The following is a 24,682-nucleotide window of genomic DNA, read 5'->3' as shown; positions in this document are numbered from 1 at the left end:
GATGTGGAAGTTCTGGTTAGATTAGTTGAGCCCAACAGCATTCTATGATTGATCAGAGCCCCCAGCGCGCCCATGAGTTTCTCTGATTGGTTGGAGCACCAATGCCTACAGCATGGTCATGTAGAACTGCCTCTTCTACGCTGTTGGGCATTATACATCATCAGTTCGGATGGGTCCTGCAGCATGCACAGGGTTAATATGATTGGAGAGCATGCTTGTGGCGAGTGATCATTGGAACGAAATGTTGTCGTCTTCAATCGATAGTTGGCGAGTGAGGGCGAAAGGGGAGGGAAGCACCAGGTGCTAGAGCACAGTTAGAGGTTCCATGTTTGGTCATTATATGACTCTGGACCCAAAAACAGTGGCTCTGGGCTCGCCAATTAAGCCAAAGAGAGCCTGAGTCTTCTTCCCAGAAACAGACCCCAGTCAGCCGCCGCTATTCCTGGTTCAATTTTATCTTGTTTTAATTTATCAGGTCACTGTTGATTTGTCTATCTTTAGTGTCAACAGAGCTGAAAATAAATGATATTGTTTGAAATCATTGTTGTGGTCCAGGAGGATGTGGTGTTGTTGGGAGACGTTTGGCTGTGTATTAGTGATTTGGATTGATGGGAAAGTGTACCCCATGAACACCTCTGTCCCTTACCTTGCTGTAAATGTTTCAGATACGAAATTAATGGATATCCGTGTCCTTTTTTTGGAACAAAAACCTGCTTTGAGAGGTGGTGAAGATTGGACTGAAGCAGTGACAGTGATTATCTTTGTTGCTTGTTCAATTCGTGCACATCACTGCTATTAATCATGTCCGTGCTAACATCACGGCTCTTATACAGTGGTCTGCTCGTCGGGCCAGTGGCGCAATGGATAACGCGCTTGATTACGGATTAGGAGACTGTAGGTTCGAGTCCTACTTGGCTCGAGGGAAATGCAGGCATTTATTACGCTTTGAAAACTGATTTCTCTTCAGCCGAAGTAAGGTGTGAGTTTTTAATCTGCAGGAATAAGAATGCCTTCATTAAATGTCCACGAGAAGCTGAGGGTCAATATTCCAGCGTCATCACAGGAAGGAAGCCGAATAGTCGCACACGTTGGTCGTGGGTACCTTTCCATTTTACAAAGCCACGGATCACATCACTGTTGCTCACGGGAATTCTCGGCTTTGAGCATTTTTTTGAAACGCCTTGGCCCATGCATTCAGAGAAGAATGAAGAGTTCAATGTCCAACTAATCTTTATAGAGAGTGAGTTCCAGAGTCTACCACCTGCAGACTGATAAAGTTTACCGACAATCTATTCAAAGCTTTCTGCATCTTGTCTGAAATCTACAAACGCTGGTGATCTATCAAGAGCAACTGTTTCCTTCAATCTGTAATTCCATGCTCCTCATTATTTTGTACACGTCAATCATGTCTCCTCACAATCAGCTCTGCTCTGAGAAAAATAACTCCCGTTTTGCCGAGGCCAGACGTTCTGTGAGATTCCTTCATGCCAGGAGTTCCTATCAAGTAGCTAACCTTACTCGATTTCTTCTTAATTTGATAAGGTCTTCGAAACCTTGCTTTATAGTTTCACCAGTTAATGAAATTTAAATAAATACATTGTTCCCAGTGGCAAAATTCTGATTTTTTGTTTCTCATACACTTCCTGCTTCAACATTTGCTGCGATAATTTCAAGTGCTGTCTCGACAACTTATTTAGTCCAATTCTAAAATTTGACAAATCGTCCAAATGCGTGGTCTCTGTAACCTGACTTATTAATATTTCCTTATTAAATTTTAATGGTCCTCTTTCTTTGTGCCCCAAATTGGTCGCAGATGATCTTAGTTTTGTGGATTCTTTCGATATATCTCAGATCGCAAACAGCACTGACGCAACTCCCTTATGGAAATAATCTGGCTACTCCGAACCATAAAACCTCAACATAGTCTTTAATAATTGACGTCGCCTTTCCAGTGCACCCTGTGATTCTGAATGGTACACAGTGCGTTTGATTCGTTTTATTCCGAAGCTATCTATATACTCCCTGGAAAGTTCGATGTGAAGTTTGACCCTTGATCTAATTGTATCTCTGATAGTAGTCTTTATTTAGTTTTTTTTAATCGTAATTTTTCCACAATCCTTTTAGCTGTCATCTTGCAGAATTGAACAGCATTTGGAAATCTCGTCAATACAGTCATTTATGTTAATTAATACTTATTCCCATCTTTTATTGGATGTAGGGAACCTACAGAATGCATCAAGACAATTAAGACATATTCCTTGAACGCTGCAGCAGGTATTAAAGGTGCAGGCTTTATTTTTTCCCATGGTTTGAAATGTATGACACGTCAGGCAAAATTCAATTACATTCATCTGCAATCCAGGCCAGTAAAAATGTCTTTTTATTTTAGCCTCCATTTTCCTCACGCCTCAGTGACATCCAATTTTTTGGCACATGTGGCACTCGCAGCACCACTTTTCTGTACCCTACTGGAAAAAAAACATTCTGCCCATTTCTCACATGTTTGAATATATGTTGGTCTCCATTTCCGCCTTAACATATCATTTGCTAAGTAATATCACACAGGGATGCATTCACTCTCCTTCCGAATATATGTCTTCTGATCCAAGTGATTTAATTTTTCATCTTTCTGCTGTAACTCGGTAGCATAGCTGAGCTGAATATACTAGCATTTTTAACGTTTGTCCCCTGCTGTGTCCCACTTACTTGATATTAAAAACATTGTAATCTTGATGCATTGTGTAGATTCCCTACATTCAATAAAAGACGGGAATGAGTACTAATTAACATAAATGGATGCAATCATTTTTCAGCTTCCTCATCCGTGCCTTTTGATTTCTCCTGCTTTCGATTGTGACTCTGTGATCGCGTAAAGACACAATCTGGGAAAATTCCTTTATCAACGTCCTGCATTGCTACTCTTGCCTGCAGCTCGACTGGCTTTTCAACTGGAGTATGGAGCAGGCTTACCGGTGATTGAGCTATATCATTTGCAAGCACAAATTGTATTCTTGTAGCTGAGAGTTTGTCCAGAACTCCCACCACAAACTCCCCACTCTTTTCTGCCCACTCTAGCTTCACTGTACATCACTGAGCAATGTTTCGTCCCACCATGAATTCCTGTACACATAGTCCTTCAGGAGTACATATTACCCCATCCTTCTGCATCACAGACTGAGACGATCCTGTGTCCCTAAATGCTGTTACCTGTCTATTTGCTACTCCTCGCCAAGGTAAATAACCTTTAACTTTGCAGGTATATTTTTCAAGCAGACATGGCAGTTGCCCCTTACCAACCTCTGATCGGTTTGTGCACTCTGATGAAGCTTTCCAGTCTCCACTGTGCTTTCTATTACCATGCCAGCAAAACATCCAGACTTGTTTTGTTTTCCTGCATTTGATTTTACAGTGCTTTCCATAGTTCTCCAATACTGATTTCATGTGGCCTACTTTATTGCAATGAAAACCTCAGATCTTGTTCCCTTCAAGGTTTTCCTATATATCCTGTGATACGTTATCCTCGTGACCTTCACAGAGATTTAACTTTCCCTTTCCACGTGAGGATTTCTCTTTGCCCAATTTCTATCCCTCAGGCTTAAAATGATTCTGGAAGCCCATCCTTGTTTTATGGATCAGTTCATTACAATCAGCCATTTCAGCTGCTCTCTTTGTCGTTTTAACAATATGCTCTTCCAGTGTAATCTTATCTTCAGCATTTATCTCCAGCGTTTTAATGTGAATTCCTTTAGTAATTGCCAATTTCTGAAGTTCAATCTCTGTCTCCCTTTCTCTCTGCTCTTCTGCTCTCTCTTCTTCGAATCGTACCTGAAACCGTTTGAAATCTGGTCTCTTTTCCTTATCTCTCGCATCTAACTCAAGCTGCTTCATATTCAATTAACATTTAAACATCTCTGCAAATTCTCTTGAATTTTCCAGCTGGGTGCAATGCTGAGCTACTGCTCTCCTTTTCTCACAGAAAGAGGCAAATACAAACCCAGCATTTTTGCTTATTCCAGAAGCGTGGCCTGAATCAGTTTTTTGTAAAAATGCCAACTTTTCATCGTCCGTAGTCAAACAACCCTTTGTACCTAAATGAAACATGCTTTCCCAAGAACTGTCCACGACAATCCAAATCAACACCCGAAATGAAGACGCAGGCACATATCGGTTGCTCTTTTAATCCATCAACTATCTTCCAATTTGTTATGAGCTTGGCTAAATCATTCAAAAAGTTATTAAGCACACAACCCAGATCGTAACATTATATTCTTTTTCGTTAAGTGTACAGTGATAATTACCCGATTAGCTAATTATAAAAATTCACAAAATCACGGATAGAAAAATAAAAAAAACATATAGAATACCCACAGAAATTAGTCCTTCCAAAATAGACTGAATTATGTCGTTCTGAAAGTACACAACATTCCGAAAAAAAGCACCTTAAACACAGTGAAAATGAAACAGAAGCTAAGGGTTAATAATTAGATCGGCAGAAGGAGAGAAGTTATGAATTAGTGCACCACTACTGAAGGATCTAAAAACCGGAATTCAGCATTCCAGAATGGCCACTCTTTTACCATAAAACAGTTCATTTCTAAAACATAGAGTCTTTGGCCTCAAGCCTCAGCTGTTGATGGAGAAAAAAAAGGCCTCACAGCGAAGAATTACGTCACTATAACACTTCATCTGATTCAGAGCCTGAATTGATTTACAATGCCTTTAATTAAAAAAAAGTCAAGACACATAATCCTTGAGGAAAAGTACAGCTTGTTGTTTTTTTTTAAAGAGAGCATCTTTGTGACAGCGCAGTCTGTCCAAATAATCTTCATAACTGAAATTCTACGAACAGACAATGTCCTGGTAAATTTGGTCTGCACAGTTTCCAGTGCTGTCACATCCCTGCCATAATGATAATTGCAGAAAGACACTCAATACTCCATCTAGAACCGATTGAGCAAATGAAATTAACAACTTAGAAATGCACAGAAACTGCACTTTTTCAATAATGTGACTTTTACACAATACTGCGCCGTGGAGAAAGTGAGAACTGCAGATGCCAGAACTCAGAGTCGATAGTGTGGCGATGGAAAACACAGTTGCTCAGACAGCATGCGAGGAGCGGGAGAATTTCAGTTTCAGACATAAATGCCTCATCACGAATGAGGTTTGTGGCCGTGGGGACTGAGAGATAAATGGGTGGTTTGGGAATTTCGGGGCGTGATAGCTGAGAAAGTGATGAGCAGATAAAGGTGGAAAATAAGATACGAATTCTGACAGGAGGTGGAGCGGGTAGGTTGGAAAGGTGACGTGCAGGACATAAGGGCAATGCTGAGTTGGAGTCATGAAACTAGAATAATGTGAGCGAAGGGTGATTGAGGAAACTGCTAATCCCATGTGGCATCAAGCTCCCAAGCGGAAGATGAGGCCATCTTCTTTCAGGCGTCAGGTGTTTAGAGAATGCCAATGAAGGAGGTGCAGGACCTGCATGTGCTTGGCAGATTGGGAGGTAGAGAATGATTTACATCAGTGATGAGCTTCCAACTGCATATCCAAACTATCATTATGAACATGTTGTTACATCTCAGGAACAGTATCTGACACTACCCCCATTTAAGTAGAAGGTGAGGATTGCAGATGCGAGAGATTGTAGTCATAGAACATAGAACATAGAACATAGAAAAACACAGCGCAGTACAGGCTCTTCGGCCCTCAATGTTGCGCCGACCGAATCCTACCTAACCTACACTAGCCAAATAACTTCCAAATGCCTATCCAATGCCCGCTTAAATGACCATAAAGAGGGAGAGTTCACCACTGCTGCTGGCAGGGAATTCCATGAACTCACAACCCGCTGTGTAAAGAATCTACCCCTAACTTCTGTCCTACACCTTCCACCCCTTAAGTTAAAGCTGTGTCCCCTTGTAACAGCTGACTTCATTAGCGGTAAAAGGTTCTCAGTGTCTACCCTATCTAAACCCCTAATCATCTTGTACACCTCTATCATATCTCCCCTAAACCTTCTTTTCTCCAATGAGAACAGCCCCAAGTGCCTCAGTCTTTCCTCATACGATTTTCCTACCATGCCAGGCAACATCCTGGTAAACCTCCTCTCCACTCGTTCCAATGCCTCCACATCCTTCCTATAGTATGGCGACCAAAATTGCACATAATACGCCAGATGAGGCCGCACCAGAGTCTTATACAACTGCAACATGACCTCAGGACTCCGGAACTCAATTCCTCTGCCAATAAAGCCCAGTACACCATATGCCTTCCTCACAGCACTCTTTACCTGGGTGGCAACTTTCAGAGATCTGTGTATATGGACACCAAGATCCCTCTGCTCATCCACACTACCAAGTAGCCTACCATTAGCCCAGTAATCCATCTTCTTGTTACTCCTACCAAAGTGAATGACTTCACACTTAGCTACATTGAATTCCATTTGCCACCTTTCTGCCCAGCTCTGCAACTTGTCTATATCCCGCTGTAACCTGCCACATCCTTCCTCACTATCCACAACTCCACCGACTTTTGTGTCATCTGCAAACTTACTCATCAAGCTTTCAAGCCCCTCCTCTAGATGATTTATAAAGATATCAAAAAGCAATGGTCCCAAAACAGATCCTTGTGGTACACCGCTAGTAACTGCACTCCAAGATGAACCTATACCATCACCTACTACCCTCTGTCTCCTTCCAGCCAGCCAATTCCTAATCCAAATCTCTAATGCACCCTCAATGCCATACCTCCGTAGTTTTTGCATTAGCCTACCATGGGGTACCTTATCGAACGCCTTACTAAAATCCATATACACAACATCTACTGCTTTACCCTCGTCCACCTCCTTAGTCACCTGCTCAAAGAACTCAATAAGGTTTGTGAGGCACGACCTGCCCTTCACAAAACCATGGTGACTATCCTTGATCACGTTATTCCTATCCAGATGTTCATAAATCTTATCCCTTACAATTCTCTCTAAGACTTTGCCCACCACAGAAGTCAGACTCACTGGTCTATAGTTACTCGGGCTATCCCTACTCCCCTTCTTGAACAAGGGGACCACATTCGCCATCCTCCAGCCTTCTGGTACTATTCCCGTTGACAAGGACAACATAAAAATCTAGGCCTATGGCTCTGCTATCTCCTCCCTAGCTTGCCAGAGGATCCTAGGATAAATGCCATCAGGCCCAGGAGACTTATCTATTTTCATCCTTTACAGTAATCCCAAAACTTCTTCCCTACATACTTCAATGCCATCCATTCTAATCACTTGTGACTCAATATTCACACCAGCAACAGTGTCCTGTTCCTGAGTGAATACTGACGAAAAGTATTGATTTAGTGTCTCTCCAATCTCCTCCGCCTCCACGCACAACTTCCCACTACTATCCTTGACTGGACCAATACCTATCCTAGTCATCCTTTTATTCCTGACATACCTATAGAAAGCCTTTGGATTTTCCCTAATCATACCTGCTAAGGACTTTTCATGTCCCCTTCTCGCTGCTCTTAGCTCTCTCTTTAGATCCTTCCTGGCTACCTTATAACTCTCAATCGCCCCAACTGAACCTTCACGCCTCATCTTTACATATGCCGCCTTCTTCCCTTTCACAAGGGATTCCAATTCCTTATTAAACCACGGCTCCCTCACAAGACCCTTAACTCCATGCCTGACTGGTACATACTTATTAAGGACACTCAGTAGCTGTTCCTTGAACAATCTCCACAGATCATTAGTATTCTTCTCTTGAAGCCTGTTTTTCCAATCCACACATCCTAAGTCATGCCTCACCGCATCATAATTTCCCTGCCCCCAGCTATAACTCTTGCCCTGCAGTGCACACTTATCCCTCTCCATCACTAAAGTAAAAGTCACCGAGTTGTGGTCACTGTCCATGAAGTGCTCACCTACCTCCAAGTCTAACACCTGGCCTGTTTCATTACCTAGAACCTAATCCAGTATAGCCTCACCTCTTGTAGTCAGGAAGGATAGCGCGAGAAAGCACAGTGGTTAGGCAACATCTGAGGACCAGGAATGTGAACGTTTCGAACATACCTAGCGAAGAACTTATGCTCGAAAATCGATTTTCCTACTCCATGGATGCTACCTTACCAGGGGTACATTTCAAGATCCACGCTTTTAACTCGACATCACCACCACTCAACTGCTTTAGAAAATTAAGATGCACCTGTCACCACTCAGTTGGTTCTTCTGCCGCATGCGAGAAAAAACTGCAACATTCTTTTCCCCATAAATATCAGGTCATTCAGATTCCTACAGAAAAGAAAACTGCAGAGACTGATTACCTGGGGGAAAAAATTGTTGTAGAATTCTGCATTCCCTCAGTGAAACTGAATGTTTGAATATAAATTTGGTGAAGGAAAAGAGAAATCTTCTGTTTAATAACTGCTACATCTGTTTCTCAAAGGAAAAACGAGTTTCATCAACTGGAATGTTTCAATCAGGCAATGCATGCTCACCCTGTCAGGTTCTGAGAGGAATGGTGGAATAGGTATTGGCTTCACTATTGCTGAACAGATGAAAAATATTAATTTGACTTCCGAAACAGTTGATGCTCCTGCAGAAACGTCAATGTGACTCATATCCCAGCACAGCCATTTCGGTGTGTATTTCAGAGTCCTGCAATATCACAGTTCATTGAAAAGATTTTTATTGATTGTTCCTTATAAATACGGCATTCTCCATTTCAGAGTTCATTGGACAATATTTTACCCAGTCACTAATTCATCGGTACATCACCCCTAATGTTCCATTCACGACGTATCTTCCAAACTGCTTTCACGCAGAAAATGCTTATTTTTTAAACCAAAGACTGAGCTTAACCAATGTCTGTTGGACATCAACCATCATTCTGTCACTCTCTATACATTGTTTAGTGTGTCTCGGTGCCTGTCACCTGAAACCTGTGCTCTCTAGTTTTGAACTTCAACATATTGCGCAAATGATTTAGGCCAGTTGTCGATCCATGCCCCTCATGATTTCATAAACGATGAGAACGTGACACACTGGCTGGAACATTCCAGCGAAAAAGCCCCTGCTGACCCCATCTCCATGCTTATCTGAAGCCCTCGGCTCCCCGCAACACCCTTGTAAATCATGTGTGCACAGTTTCAATTTTCACAAAATCCTTCCTGTAGAAGTTGACCATAATTGTAAACAGTATTCTAAATTTGATCTCACCAATGCTCCATATCGCCACAACATGATCTTCCAACTTGGATAATCGACTTTCTGACTAATAACGAAAAGCGTGCCAAGTGCTTTCTTCACCACAATGTCTCCTTGTGGCACCACTTTATCTGCTTTTATAAATTTTGCCTTGACTGATAAAGTTGTGATTGTCACTATGTTCTGCTGCCTTCACGGATATGTTGACCAACATGCAAAGACTCTCTGTTCCTGTGGGTTTCCTCGTGTCCTGTCAATCATTGAGTAATCAGTTGATGTGTTCCTTCCAATGTGCATCACCTCATGTTTTTCATGGTTAGTTTCAACGTCGCCTCTCTGAATGTGACATTTGATAAATCCATTTCTGTGTTCCTACTTCCTAAAAGGATCTTCCTCACTATTAACCACTTTGCTAATATTCGTATCATCGACAACTCGGCTTATCATTTCCTCCGAACTTGTTCTACATTCTTTACACACATTCACAAACGACATGGGACCCAGCATTCATCCCTGTGTTACATCACTGAGTACCAGTTCCAGTCACAAGAAACAGACTTCTATCACCATCCTGTGTCTCTTACCACCACCAATTATGTTTGTATCCAACTGCCAGGGAACCTAAAATCCCTTTTCACTTGCATCCTCCCCCCAGTCTTCAGAGTGGTGTCGTGTTGAAGGCTATGTTGGAATCCACACAAATAACATCAACTTCACCACCCTCGTTCAAAATAAAACCTGATCACTTGCCAATAAATTGTATTGAATCCAATCTGTGAGGTATGACATTCTGTACCAAAACCGTGAGGACTCTCCCTGATGAAACCTTGCCTGGTGAAGTGGCAGTTAACTCTTCCTTCAAGGTTCGCTCCAAAAGGCTCCCTTCAATTGATGTGAGACTCACTGCTGTGTGATTCTCTGGTTTATCTCTCCCAATCTTGCGTTAGTCCAGTCCACTACAAACCCAAAGATGAAAGTAAACCATTGCTCAGAACACCTGCAATTTCCTCCCTTGTCACAGAGAGGAACATAAGATACAAGTTTATCCTGAATTGGGAATATGCCCACTTCAATCTGGAAAACCACGAACACTTCCTCAGTCCCTATGTCAAACTGCTTAAGAACCTTTCCATCCCTCCTCCTGCATTCTGCCCATATATCTTGCCACAAGAGGACTGTTTGCTCGCTGAACAAGTAAAGTGATTCAGTCAGTTATTCCATTTGCAGACACGACTGTACTGTAACTCTGGAGGATGATCATTCAGATATTTTAGCTTGAAAACGCTGTATTCAGCATTCGTGGTTATAAAATATTTTGCTTTGATAGCCACAGGCTATTACAGTGAGAAATGGTTTGAAATTTCTCCAACTGAAAAACATTTACTTAATTCCAACTCCTGTGCAGATTGCTATCTGTTCACATCTGATATGACGGACATGTTGCTCTCTTGTTGTTTATCATATCCAGAACAGAGCGGCGGCACAAATCCCAAACACATGATTTCTATTTTCATTGACCTACGAAGTCGATGCCAGTGGCAAACATTGTAATGGGATTCATCAACAAGAGAAACTTTCAGGATGAAAACAGTTCTGTCTTCTGCGCAGGGGGTCATTGCAGAAGCACAGTATCCAGCCTCCTCAGGGGAAAGACGAGAAGATGCTGAAAAGAGAAATCGAAGTTAACATTTTTGGTCCAGTGACCCCATCCTTGGCACTGATGATTTCCAGGAAACCTTCGGTCGATATGCAGAAGATATGTGGGGGTGCAGTAATTAGGAGGAAACGAGATGTCGGGATAGAGCCGAAAGAGAGAGACGGGCAGTTGGGCATAGGAATTGATAATGACCAAAGGTAGTGTGTGACTAGGCCTGGTGAGTGCGTCGGGGGCCAACACATGGGAAACTTCAGGCCTCTAAAATGACTGAAATTTATCTGGAGGGTCGTGGGGCCCTCAAGCAGAAAATGGTCTGCTGCTTATTCAGCATGCGCTAAGCTATGGTGCAACACTGCAGTAAGACTGAGATAAAGACGTTCGCTACGGAACATGGTTCTGTGCTAAAGGAGCAGTGAACTGGAAGCTCAGGGACACTTTTGGCGATAGAACTTGGCATTCTGCAAAACACTTCGTTTCCTAAGGTAGTGGCGACCACAATATGAGCTGTAGACTAGATTGTGCGAAGTGTAGGGAAAGTATTGCTTCACCTGGAAGGTGTATTTGAGCACTTGTATGCTAAGCATGGAGGTCAGAAATGGACAAGGGAGGAGAAGCATGAAGCAAGGATACCGTGGAAGATATTATTGTAGATGTTTTTTAATCAATGAGTAAGAATGCGACCATAAAGGTACTATACCTGAATGCTCGTACTTTTTGGAAGAAAGTTGGAGATATAACGGCATAAATCATCACAAATGAATACGATTTAATACACGTTGCAGAGACATGGAGACAGCATAGTCAAGACTGGGAGGTATATAATCACTGGTATGAGACAATTTGGAAGGACAGAAAGGATGGTAAGGAAGGTGGTGTAACTCAAATATTGAAGGACAACCTCAGACCGATGCAAACAGATGATTTAGTTTCTATGGAGAATGAGTTTGAATCAATTTGGGAGGAAATTAGAATTTCTAAGAAGAAAATGTCACTGTTTGTCTGAGTCTATCCGCCTCCAAATTTTAAGATGACATTGGGGAGGGCAGTGAACAAAGGCGTAAATAACAAATGAAAAATTGAATGGCAATTATCATGTGAGAATTTAATCAACATGTCGATCGGTCGAAGCAGCTCAGTCAGGGTAGCCTTGATGGGGATAGTGTTGAGTGTATCTGCGATAGATTCCTTAAATAATGTGTAATCGAACAGGCCAACAAGGGGAGAGGTTAAATTAGATTTAGTGCTGGGTAATGAACTCGACAAGATGTTAGATTTGGCAATAGGTGAGCACTTGGGTGATAGTTACCAAAATTCAGTTATGTTTATTTTAGATTTTCATAGGGATAGGTATACATCGGAGTGCAAGCGCTATTGCTGAGGGAAAGAAAATTGCAATGCGATTAGATAAGATTACACATTCAGAGGTTGGCAAAGAAACGGCACGGAATGGGCAGAATGGAAATGTGGAGTTTATTCCAGGAGGAGGTTCTGTGTGTCTTTGATAAGTATGTACCTGTCAGAGGGGGAGGAAATTGTCAAGCGCAGGAGTCAAGATTACTGAGGAAGTTGAATCTCTTGTTGAGAAGGCTTGTGTTCCCATGAGACGTGAATGCTCAGTTAAGGAGATTGAGAGTTACAAGTTAAATAGGAAAAACCTGAGGAGAGACTGAAGACGAGCCAGGAGGGGACAGAGAATTTGTTGACAGATAGATTAAGGGAAAATCCGAAAGCTTTCCATCGATATGTGAGGGCTAAAAGAATGAATAGAATAAACTATGGCCAATGAAGGACAGTCGTGATAAGTAGTGCGTGGAGTCAGAAGCGATGGGGGAAGCGCGAAAGCAATGTCTTTAGTCAGGATTCGCACCGGGAAAACAAAATGTTGTCTAGGATAATGCTGAGAAACTGGCTACCAGACGAAATAGGATTGAAGTTCCCAAAGACAAGGCGTCATAAGCTCTGAAAATGTGAACATATCTAAATTCCCCTGGGCCAGATCGTATTTATCCTAGGACTTTCTGGGAAGCTAAGAATCAGATTTATGATTCTTCCACTTCGATATTAATGTTGTTATTGTCCAAAGTTAGAGTACCAGAACACTACAGGATAGTAAAAATTGCTCTCTCATTCAAAAAAGGGAGTAAAGAAAACCCTGGAAATTATAGACCATTGACCCTTCCCTCAGTTGTGGGTAAAGTGTTGGAAAAGTTCCATGAGATAAGATTTGTAATCATCTCGATTGGCATAAATTTATGAGGGCAAGTCAAGCCGGTTTTGTGAATGGGTGGACGACACCTACAAACATTATCGAGCTCTGTGAATTGGTAATTGAACTGTAGGTCAGTTTGCTCACTGAATTGGCAAGTTCATTTCCAGACGTTTCGTCACCCTACTCGGTAACAATTTCAGTGGGTCTCCAGGCGAAGCACTGTTCATGATTCCTGCTTTCTCTTGATATGTTTGGTTTTCTTTGGGTTGGTGATGTCATTTCCGATGGTGATGTCATATCCAGTTCTTTTTTTCTCAAGGGGTAGTTGATGGCGTCGAACTCGAAGTGTTTGTTGATGGAGTTCTGGTTGGAATGCCATGCTTCGATTAAATCTCCTGCATGTAGGTGTTTGGCTTGTCCTCGGATGGATGTGTTGCCTCAGGCGAATGCAATGTTTATCAAATGCAATATTTGTCAAGTTCTTGCATGGCATTTTGGAAATGACATCAGTTTTTGCATATGGACAAATAGGCAGAAAACGAGCCACCAGGATACATGAACACCAACTAGCCACAATACGACGTGACCCTCTCTCACTGGTATCTTTACACACAGATCAGGAAAGACACTACTTTGACTTGGACAACGCATCCATCCGAACACAAGTGAAACAGAGACGCACACGATTATTCCGAGAAGCATGGAATTCCAACTAGAAATCCATCAAAATCACATCGATTTAGACTTCATCTACAACTCGCTGAAAAACAGAACAGGAAATTATATCACTACAGGAAATGACATCACCAACCCAAAGAACCGCAAGCATATAAATAGAAAGCAGAATTCATGAACAGTCCGTCACCCGTAGGCACACTGAATATATTAAGCAGGAGGGTAACGAAACGTCTGGAAATGAGCCTTCCAGCTCAGTGAGCAAATCTTCATCTGGGAAGCTAAAACTGAGCTACAACTCGTGTCAAAACTTGCCAGGTCACGAAACAGATATATGAGGATAAAGCTGTTTATGTAATGCACGTTTGGGTTTCAGTTAGCCGTTTGATAAATTTCGCCACGGCAGGTGACTCACAAAATACTGAGGCATGGGAATGAGGGGGATGTCGTGCTTTGTATCAGAAATTAGCCAGCTGAAAGAAGACAGAGGGTGTTACTTGATGGGAAAACTTCATCCTGGAATTCTGTTGCTTGTGGTGTACTGCAACGATCTGTTTTGGGTTCACTGCTTTTTGTCATTTTTTTGTAAACGAGCTGGATGGGGGCGGAGAAGGATGGGTTAGTAAATTTGCGGACGACACTACGTTCGGGAAATTTGTACACAGTGCTGAAAGATATTGTAGATAACACAGTGACACAGGTATGCAGCAGAGTTGGGCTGAGAGTTGGCAAATGGAATTTAATGCAGAAAAGTGTAAGAAAGAACATGGCATTAAAAATATCACAGAATATAAAGATTGATAGCAGAAGATTCTAGTAAAATATAAAATGAAAAAGAGAGGCAAAAGTAAACGTTGACCCTCTCGTGGATGAGAAGGGACATTCACTTATGGGATATGCGGAAATAGCAGTGACATTGATCAGGCATTTGCGTCGGTCTTCACAGTGGAGGATATTAATAACATGCCAGTAATTGACAAAGAGATCATGTTTGGTGACGACATGGGAACAGTCATTATAACAAAAGAGCTAGTGTTGGATTGTTGAAGCTAATATTGCAAAAGATGGTTACGTCTCCAGGACTTGATGGAATGCATCGCAGGGTACTAAAAGCAATGGTATATGCTTGCGGTAATTTTGCAAAATTCGTTGGTCTCTAGGCAGTCCCAGCAGATTGGAAAACACAAATATGGCGTCACTGTTTAAAAAGTGAGGCAGACAAAATATGAGGAATTAGATCAGATTACTTAGAGTATCGAAGCAGGCCCTTTGTCCCAACAAGTCCACACTGACCGCCAAAGTGCAACCCACCCAGACCCATTCTCCAACATAATAGACTAGTTTGTTTAACATCTGTAGTGCATAAATTTCTTCAGTCTTTAATCGAGGAAAAAATAGAGGGGCTTCTCCGTATAAATTTGACAGATGCAGTCTGGATTAATGAAGAGCAGGTCATTCCTGCAAAACCTTTTCGAATTCTATGATGGCATTACGATCATGGTGTACAACGGGACCCAGTGAATTGAAGTACTTAGATTTTCAAAATGGCCTCGACAAGGTGCTGTTCAGGGGCAATATTCTGGCAGATGGAATTCCAGATTTGAAGGTGTTCGCTGATGACAGGAGAGTATGTGGAATAGGCTTATTTCGAAAATTCAGAAGAATGAGGCCGGATATTATGGAAACGTATAAGATTATGAAGGTCATGTGTGAGATAGAACTCGAGAGCATGCTTCCATTTGCAGATGAAACTAGGGCAAGAGGGCACAGCCTCTAGATTAGAACGAGATATAGGACTGAATTGAGAAGGTATTTCTTCAACCAGAGGGTTGTTCCTCGATGGCGTGCTTGCCCAACGATGTAGTTGATGAGACATCAATCAATGTTTTTTTTTAGCTCGGGCTGCTTTTGTTTTGAACAATAAAGGAAGTAAAGATTACCTGCAGAGTTTGCTTAAGTGGATGCGTGTCCATGGAAAGATCAGGCATGAGCTGAATGAATGGCGAAGTATTCTTTAAGGCCTGTGCGGCAAAGCCTTGCTCCTCGTTCTCATGTTCTATGAATGTATGTGTCACATATTCCGTGATTTTAGGGAAAGCTTCCATGGAGCTGTTGGGGGAGGTGTTGAGAGAGAAGGCGCAGTGCACCACGATGCCCCAGAGGGAATGGTTCCTGGGGAAGGCGGACAAGGGCGGAGAGGGGGATGTATGTTTGGTAATAGCATTTCGCTGGAGGTGGTGGAATTAGGAAATTAGAGCAGGTCATAGTCAGAGATTTTCTTGACTCCTAAAGCCTGGATAACACATAGCCTGCGATTACACGCCGCCGATGATTTGTCACTGGCAGTCTCCATTAACAGCTATTCACTCTCAGAACCAGAGCGTTATTCACTTCATTGACCAAATGTTCTTCTCTTTCTTTTCTTCTTTCCCTAACAACTGTTTACTACTTTACAATACAGAATGAGACACGATGGGATAGTTCCTTTTCGCCTGGATGATTGCAGTGTGAAAGAAACAATGTACAGGAGAAACACAACAGATTAGTTTGCATCTGAGTAGCAAGAGATATTTAAATCCTAACCTTCTTGAGGATTCCTTACTGCAGTTTAACAATATTGAAAAGCTCAAACCCGTCCAGAACAGAGCAGCTGAATTGAGCAGCAACTCATAACTAATAAAACATCGACAAACATCAATTCCCACCATAACCAAATGCAGTCTGCACCATCCACTAGATGTACTGCAGATATTCACCAAGGCTCCATCAAAAGTACATTACAAACTCACAACTTCATCCATCTAAAAGGAAAAGGGCACTAGACAGATGGGAAAGACCTACAACCCACCGACCATCCTGATCTGGAAATATATTGCCATTACTCCAGAATCACTGGGTCAAAATTGTGGATTCCAATTACCTATAATTTAGATCTGCCGACAGCACACAGAAACGATGGTTCAAGATGGAAGCTCATCATCACCTTACCCAGTCAAATCAGGAATGAACAATAAATGCTGACCTGTTCTGGAATAACCACATCCGATGGAGAATGAAAATCATATGCTTTGGTGTTCTGAGGATTCTCTCTTACTGAGATATTTCTGGATTTATTTGAGTGGTATCGAAGATGAGGATTTGCTGTTGTGAAACTGAAACGAAGCATTAATTCAGAATTCGAAGGAGTTGCTTTGTTCCATGTAGCCTGAAGCTTACCGGCCTTTGAAAATGAAAGCAGAAAGCTACATTCACAGTGGAGTGAAAGTATTCACGATTTGAAATATCGAGGCATAATTGGAGGGACGCTGGAGAGAAACTGCGGAAATGTGATGACGATTCAATTACTTGTCTGCCCTGAAAATTCATCAGGGCAACCACACCGGGGGAAAACAATTCAACTGTTCTGAGTCTGGAAAGGGAGTTGCTCAGTTCTCTAACTTGCTGACTCACCAGTGGGTTCACACGGACAAGAAACCATTTAATGGCCCAGAGTATGAAAAAGGCATTAAAAGGGCTCACGAACTGCTGTACCATCAACGTGTTCACGCTGACGAGAAACCATTCAAGTGCATTCTCAGAGGGAATACATTCAGGCCGTCATTTGATCTCAGTTTACATCTGCGAACTCAGTGGAGAGAGGCCGTTCGTCTGTTCTAAGAATGGGAAAGGATTCGTTCAGTCATCTGTCTGCTGAGGCACCAGTGAGTTCAAACAGAGGAGAGATCATTCGTCCGCTGTGATTTGAAATAATTAATTGATTCCGGCAATCTGCTGAAATACAAGCGAGTTCATACTGGAAAGAGACCATGCAACTGAATGTATACGATTTGCCTTTGAATGAACCAGAATTGACTTTCTGGGTGTACCGCTACACTAAAGAAGGCATTTGCTATATCCAAAGCAGAGAACCATTTACTGTCCTTTGGAATTTGGGCTAATATATTACTAGGATCAGGAACATTTGGTCCAGGCAGAACAACAGCATAATTGACTACCTGCTGGTCTTGAACAAACCTCCATTTCCCCGATACACCTGGAATGTTTGCCTTATTGAGTGTAAGAATGGGGGCTCTTGCCGGTGATCATCCACAGGGGATTATCACTCCACCCTTCAGGATGGATTCAAAGACTGGAGTAATTCCTTTTCCAGCCTCGGGTTTTAACGAGTCTTGTGTTCTGCAAGGACGATACTGAGACTTCGGGATTATTCTTTTCGTTTCGCAGCCTCGTATGAACCCCATATCACGTTTGCCTTTTGCCTTGCACTAAGCAGGGACATTCTTAATCTTGAGTGCGAGACATCTACCACAGCTCAACGCCAGGCTACCCCCTTTGCGGGGGTTAACTGGACTGCCCTGTCTGCCTGAGTTAGCCCATTTAGTTTCTCCATGTATGTCCTTATATCTGCATTGAAGCAGATATGCACATCGTCCCTGAAGACACAAGCTTTTTTTTTTGTGACAGTAGTACCCATGGTCCCAAATCCTGCCACCTGTCACTGGATGTGTTCACCAATGGTACTTGAGGAAAGGAGCGTTCCACATCAAAAAGATAGGGTCTACTTGCCTCACAGATATTTTGGATAAGTTTACACTGACTGCACATCTGTGATCGTTCTAATAAAATTCGCAAAATAATAACTGACCTGGTTCAAACAATCTCCTAAAACAATCCTTCTCATATGATTACTTAAGGGCCAGTGCTGTGCAGTGCCTCATATCTCCAGCAAGTAAATCGGTGTTAATGGGATTAACATGCTTACTTGCTACCTAGGCGAGCGAATCCTCACTGAACTTATGGCTCTCCGGGTAATCATCACTCATAGCCAAGCATCAGGGGTCGTGAGTCGGATTTTACAGCCTGCGCTGGTAAATCTTCTTTTTGTATTACCTGCAAACCTGTCGGGGTACTGCACAAATCCGACCCCAGTCTCACTATGAGATCGACAGCCATCAGATTTAAAGGGCAGAATTCCGAGAAATGAAATGAGAATTGGAATGTTTCACCATTACTGGTTTCACACGATAGGGGTGTGGATAATCTCTCTCGTGTCACGAATCCTGATGCATCCATTGCGTCGACTCTCTCAACTGCTTAGATCTAAGGACTGAATATGTTGTCCCTGTATCTACCAAAAAGGTAACTGGTGTACCTTCCACATATAATACATTTTCCCTTGATAATAGAATTCGCTTCTTCTTATCAACACCTCAATATCAGGGACCTGAAACATTCGAGTTCCTTTCCAGATACGGAGTTGCTTTTTTCCCATTCCTTGACTGGTGATATGGTAGTTTACTGGCTTGTAAGTCTGCTATCAGTTCGGTTTAACTTTACATTTTTTTCTTTCTAACTACAATACTTGGCTCTGCAAAGTCAGGTTCTTACTTCTTTGTTTCCCTGTGCTTTTATTGGTTTCGAAATAAATGCTAATTTCCCATTACAATGGACATCACATTATTTTTACAGGTCGCTGCAACAGCGAGGGCCGAAGTGCCTGCACTGCATTGTAACGTTCTATGTTGTAAGCTACATTTCCTGCTGGTTTCTGATGTCTCTCCTCACTGTGGAAGCTTCCAGTCACATCTTCCAGAGATTTGTCTGCACTTCATTTAATAGAGGCAACTGTATTTCCTGCTCAGAATGTGATCTCTCTGCAATGGAGAGAGGAAAACAGAGTCGGTGACAAAATTGAGATCACTTACATTCTTTCCAGAATCAACAAAAACTGTCCTGATCTTCCAGTCTCCTGTAACTTCAACATTACACTGTTTTCCCACCCCTCAGGCTCTTTGCCTGCATTCCTGATGAAGGACTGTTGCCCGAAACGTCGATTTTACTGCTCCTCGGATGCTGCCTGAACTACTGTACAATTCCAGCCCCACTCTAATCGTGACACTGTGTTCCCAGGCCACTATACCGGTCTCTGGTTTGCTGCAGTGCTCCTTCAAGGAATAACACAAGCTGGAAGACCTGCAACTCATTTTCTACAGACAGACTATGCAAACTTTAGGTCCCAACATCGAGTTCAATCATTTTGGAACCCGTCCGCCCTCTTCCACATTCTCCACCCACCCGTCCATCCCATCAGTTCCGAAGAGAGATCATTGGACTCGAAATGTTAACTTTCCTTTTCATGAGATATGGACACTAGCTGCTGATTCTGTTCAGACCTTTTGGCTTTACTTCAGGGAACTTTGCTTGTCCGTTGTTATCGCCAGATTGCTGGAAGCTTCTGATTGCAGGATGATATATTCAGAGGAGATGACAGGAATGGCAAGGGCTGGACCATTTCCATTGTGAAGGTAGACGAGCTAGGTTGGGGGATGTTTATCGAAGAGCAGAGAAAGCTCTTTGAGTAACCTATTCACATGAACATTTTATGAAAAGGATAGATATGTATGAGAGGGATCAGACTATATTTGGAAGGAATAGAGTGACATAAATGAAATACAGGAGACAAGATGTTTTGAGGAGAATTTGCGAGAATGCTTTCACCAGTAGAATGTTGCTTATCTGGAAATCATTATCTGAGCATGTGGTAAAGCTATGTGTCATGAGAACATTCCAGCAGTCTGTAGACGAACACTTGAAGAGCCAGAGCACACGTGGATAAGGAATAGGTACTGGATAAGTGTGACCAGGGCAGACAGATGCGAGATGGGTGTCCTGAACGCAATGGTTCAAAGACATATTTGTGTGTTCAAAGGGATCTATAGGCGTGGCTCTGTGGCGCAATAGATAGCGCGTTGGACTTCTATGTCCCTGCTCAAATTGTAATTCAAAGGTTGTGGATTCGAATCCCATCCGAGTCGAATTCTAGTTCATGGTTTGGAAGGTGGCCAGAGCAGACTCGGCTGCTCATCTGCAAAACCAACAGTATTCGTGCAGAAACCCAACTGTCTCAAAACGGAACACTTTCCTCTCACAAGTTTAAATTTTCGATGTCTATTTATGATAGAGATCAATAAAGATCTGTTAGTCAGTATGCAACACGATGATGCGGATAGGCTGGAAAAAGACACATAATTGTTGTGTCAGCCATGATGATATTGAATCATGGAGCGGGGCGAGATCAGTATTAACAATGGGCTCCTTTGTGTCTGTGCCATTTCTGGTCCAGATTTTTAAACAATCGTAATAATAACAATATGAATTAAACACCACGAAATATTTTGGTTTCACCTCCACATCCCTTCCCTTCCAGCTGGAATAGACAGCTCTTGTTTCAGCTTTAGATCAGACAGCGGAGGGATCTGACAAGTTCTCCTTCAGGCTGAATGTTGCTTCGCATGGGTTTCAAAGCAGACACCAGGAGCAAGCAATTGCATGGATTCAGGGGATTCAGGGGCAGATTTCCCCTTTGCTGGGCTGGAATTCTGGCCAAGGTAATGAACGTGAAGTTCTGACATTTTAATTCTTACTCTGGATTCTTGCGTCTTCAGCAATTAAATTGGAATTCACGTTGCCCTTGCATAACATTATTCAATTTTCACTGTTTATAAAAACCATGCCAAGTTCTCGTGGGTGCAGTATGCTGAATATTGTTGTCGTTGTGTGCAGTGTGGGTCGATGTGTCATATGAACATGCCAAAGGAAGTTGGTGAAATTTCAGTGAATCGAATTCCCTGACGAAGTGAAGCCGATCGATGGAAAACCCCAGTCCAGTGGCGACATAATATTTCCGGTGATCAACTCAAGACACAACAGTAAACGTACGCAGCATCAATAAAGTCGATTTTCGCCACATTTTTCGATGCCACATTTTCACCACATTTCAGGGACATTATTGTAATCTCTAAGCTCTCACATTCTACAGGAAGAATATTGAAATGGCCGGCTATCCATTACTAATGTCCTGAATGCACACACACACGCGCATATATGCGCATATTTATATATCCACACAGATATAAATGTATGTGTGCATGCATGTATATGTCTGTGCATATATATTTAAAAGTTGCAAAAGAACGTTGAGTAAAACAGCATTTATTCGAAAAGAAATATGATTTTTTTGCAGTGCTCTGTCCTTGGGAAATGCCTCAGTTACTTAAGACCAGCCATAAATACTCCCTGAGTGAATATCCAACACTCAATAGAGATACAGAGGTGATTTTTGCAAAAAATGACGTGTTTCATACCGCTGATCCTGCGCTGTGTTAAATTCTGGAAAGGATGTTTAGCTCTTTTCATACCACTGATTTTTCTGCAAGCTCGCACAGGCCATTAAAGCAATCCACAAAATATTAGATTTATCTCATTGGACATTTTGACTGTTACCACAAAAACTGGAATCGAAACGATAACGATATTTTATGTATTGCTGTGAAGATTACAGAATTGCAGTAGGAATATTTTTCGCGTCTTGTTAATGGATATTTTGGGGGAGATGAGTGAGCAGCATATGGACTCACTCCCTTCTCTGTGATTGCAGCCAAATGTTCCAATGCAACACATGAAAGGATAAAGGTGCATTACATTGGCAGGTCAGTTCCCACTCACGATAGCATAGTTTCACTTTGATTATCGCCATCGTCGAAAGTATTAGCTGAGTTGGGCGATCATGATCCTGAGGGCATGCTGAGACATTTCGAGAATTAATCCCACACTATTGGTTTCACTTTATATCATAAACCAGTTATGCAGCAGACTGAGCTAACCGGCTTCCCTTTCATGCTCAGTTTTTTGTACAATTTATAGAAGGTCACGTGGAACAAGCTGCTGAACCTTTCCTCACAATCAGCACATTCTGTCCTTAGTCGCACTCAGTTGCAGGTGTTATGAAGTTTCTTTCCAATTAACTTTAACCAATTACAGAGTGTGCACGTAACGCGTACCCATCATGGCCGCCCAGACTCCCTGTCACGGTGAAATTCATTCCTTGCGTGTCTGCACGCGTCTTCACAAATATATTAGGATCAGCTTCTCAATAATCTTTCCAGCAAAAAAGTAATCATTTCCGAATTCAACTGCTGTAGAAGGAAAAGCATAACTTTCCAAACTTCTCTTTATCATTCATCGCTGGTTTTGAAGTTCTAAAGTCTTGATATAGATCCATCTGAATGAAGGAATTTCCCTCCTGTTTACTCTCACCAAATTCTCATCGCCTGGAAACCTTCCATACGGACACAACTCAGTTTTACCTGGTGTCACGCCACATGATCTATTCGTTTTTTCCACCAACCCACGAAACCTTGCCTTGTCTTTTCAAATGGCATTACCACTCACTACATCGATGGCTTCCTTTCCATTTTTTTGTTTCCAAGTAAACGCTGTCCATTCTTCCTGACGTCTTTTCATTCCAGTCATCGCCATCCATGTCTTTTATTATCTCTTTATATCACTGCATAGTCCATGTTGGGAAAGGATGCTGGGTCCAATGCAACACATTAAAACCCGGTCTAAAGCTGTGTACTGCCATTACCAATGTAGGGAAAATAGGAGCTATTTCAGGCAAAAGGGAATCCGTTGGTTGTCGCGTAATGGATCAATCCCTGACTGGGAAGTGACAGTTTTTCCTCACTTTTCTCCCTGGTCTGAACATTTGCTAAACCAACACACTAAGGGAACATAGAATGCCTACAGTTCAGAAACTGGCTATTCAATGCAACCAATGCACAGCAATCCTCCAGGGATTAACCCTCACAGAACAATTCCTTACCCTTTCTCTCTTCATTTGCGCCTGAACTAGGCACCTTACTGACAGTCAACCCAGTTGCAGGCAAATCATATCTCTGGCGCTGTGAGGCAGCACTGATAACCAGTGAGCCACCTTATGGCCCTGTACAATATTGCAAGGCACATGCGGACGCGTTTGTCATGTGATTCCAGTCAAAGATGCTCTACTTCAATTGTGTCTTCTCTTAACAGCAGAGATTTCTTTTCCTGTGATGAGACATTTCTATCGAAAAAGAATGTTCGTGACACCGTGCTTTTACAGCACAGAATAATACAACATGTCAGTACCAGTCATCAAACATCCATCCATTCTCCTTTTCAGTTACCACTACTTGGCCCACAGTCACAGTAATGGGCGGCACGTTGGCACAGTGGTTAGCACTGTTGCCTCACAGCGCCTGAGACCCGGGTTCAATTTCTGACTCAGGCGACAGACTGCGTGGAGTTTGCACGTTCTCCCCGTGTCTGCGTGGGTTTCCTCTGTGTCCTCCGGTTTCCTCCCACAGTCCAAAGATGTGCGGGTCAGGTGAATTGACCAAGCTAAATTGCCCGTAGTGTTACGTAAGGGGGTAAATGTATGGGTGGGTTGCACTTCGGCGGGTCGGTGTGGACTTGTTGGGCCGAAGGGCCTGTTTCCACACTGTAAGTATTCTAATCTAGCCTGACGTCTGAAGTGTTTGTCTCAATGAGACTTTCCATGCAAAGTTTTAATTTCAAATGAACCAGCGATAGAGACTGAAGTCAGATACCGTCACATTTGTTCATGACCTGGGGGAGGACTGAACCTCATTTTAACCCATAGATGGAACTATACAGACACATTTTTTGACAGTGACAAAGGCCTCAGGACATCCCAACTAACATAAAATGAGGAATTGAAACGTTTGGCCTCTTCTTTCTTCATTACTAGATTTAAAACCCGATTCTGTTGACATAAGCAGAGGGGTAAACTGGCAGGAGGCTGTCCTTCGAAGACTGCCCCAATCGTGAATATTTGGTATCTGCAAACCGTAGATGTCTCCACCTCTGAGGCAGACTGGCTAGCTGTGCTCTTCCAGCCTCTGACCGGTTTAATTTGGATTCCAGCGCATTCCTGTCTCTACATAAGGAACAGAAGCACACAGCCGCATCCCTGTAAGTTTTCGTCCCCCACTGTTTCACCGTTAGTTTATTGCCTCTAATGAGTTACGTTTTTCTTCCTGTCAAACCAAGACATTCTTCACATCAGAAGCTTGACATCCACATGGTCCTCAGAGGAAAAACATGG

At 42.5% G+C, this 24,682-nt stretch overlaps 1 protein-coding gene and 1 non-coding gene across 2 annotated transcripts; both read left to right on the top strand.

Annotated features, from left to right (window-relative positions):
* Positions 1-846: 846 nt before the first annotated feature.
* On the top strand, positions 847-919 carry trnar-acg (transfer RNA arginine (anticodon ACG)). The gene has a single exon. It is a non-coding gene; the product is annotated as a tRNA-Arg (tRNA).
* A 13,879-nt stretch (positions 920-14,798) lies between these two features.
* LOC132812487 (zinc finger protein 239-like) lies at positions 14,799-17,391 on the top strand. Its single transcript, XM_060822952.1, has 3 exons — positions 14,799-14,865; positions 15,827-15,939; positions 17,104-17,391. The coding sequence occupies exons 1-3, from the start codon at positions 14,799-14,801 to the stop codon at positions 17,389-17,391; spliced, it is 468 nt and encodes a 155-aa protein (XP_060678935.1).
* The last annotated feature ends 7,291 nt before the right edge of the window (positions 17,392-24,682 follow it).

The sequence above is a fragment of the Hemiscyllium ocellatum genome, unplaced genomic scaffold, assembly GCF_020745735.1.
Source record: "Hemiscyllium ocellatum isolate sHemOce1 unplaced genomic scaffold, sHemOce1.pat.X.cur. scaffold_276_pat_ctg1, whole genome shotgun sequence".
Classification (NCBI taxonomy): domain Eukaryota; kingdom Metazoa; phylum Chordata; class Chondrichthyes; order Orectolobiformes; family Hemiscylliidae; genus Hemiscyllium; species Hemiscyllium ocellatum.
Note: the sequence above shows the minus strand (reverse complement) of the source record. Positions and strands in the feature narration are given on the sequence as shown.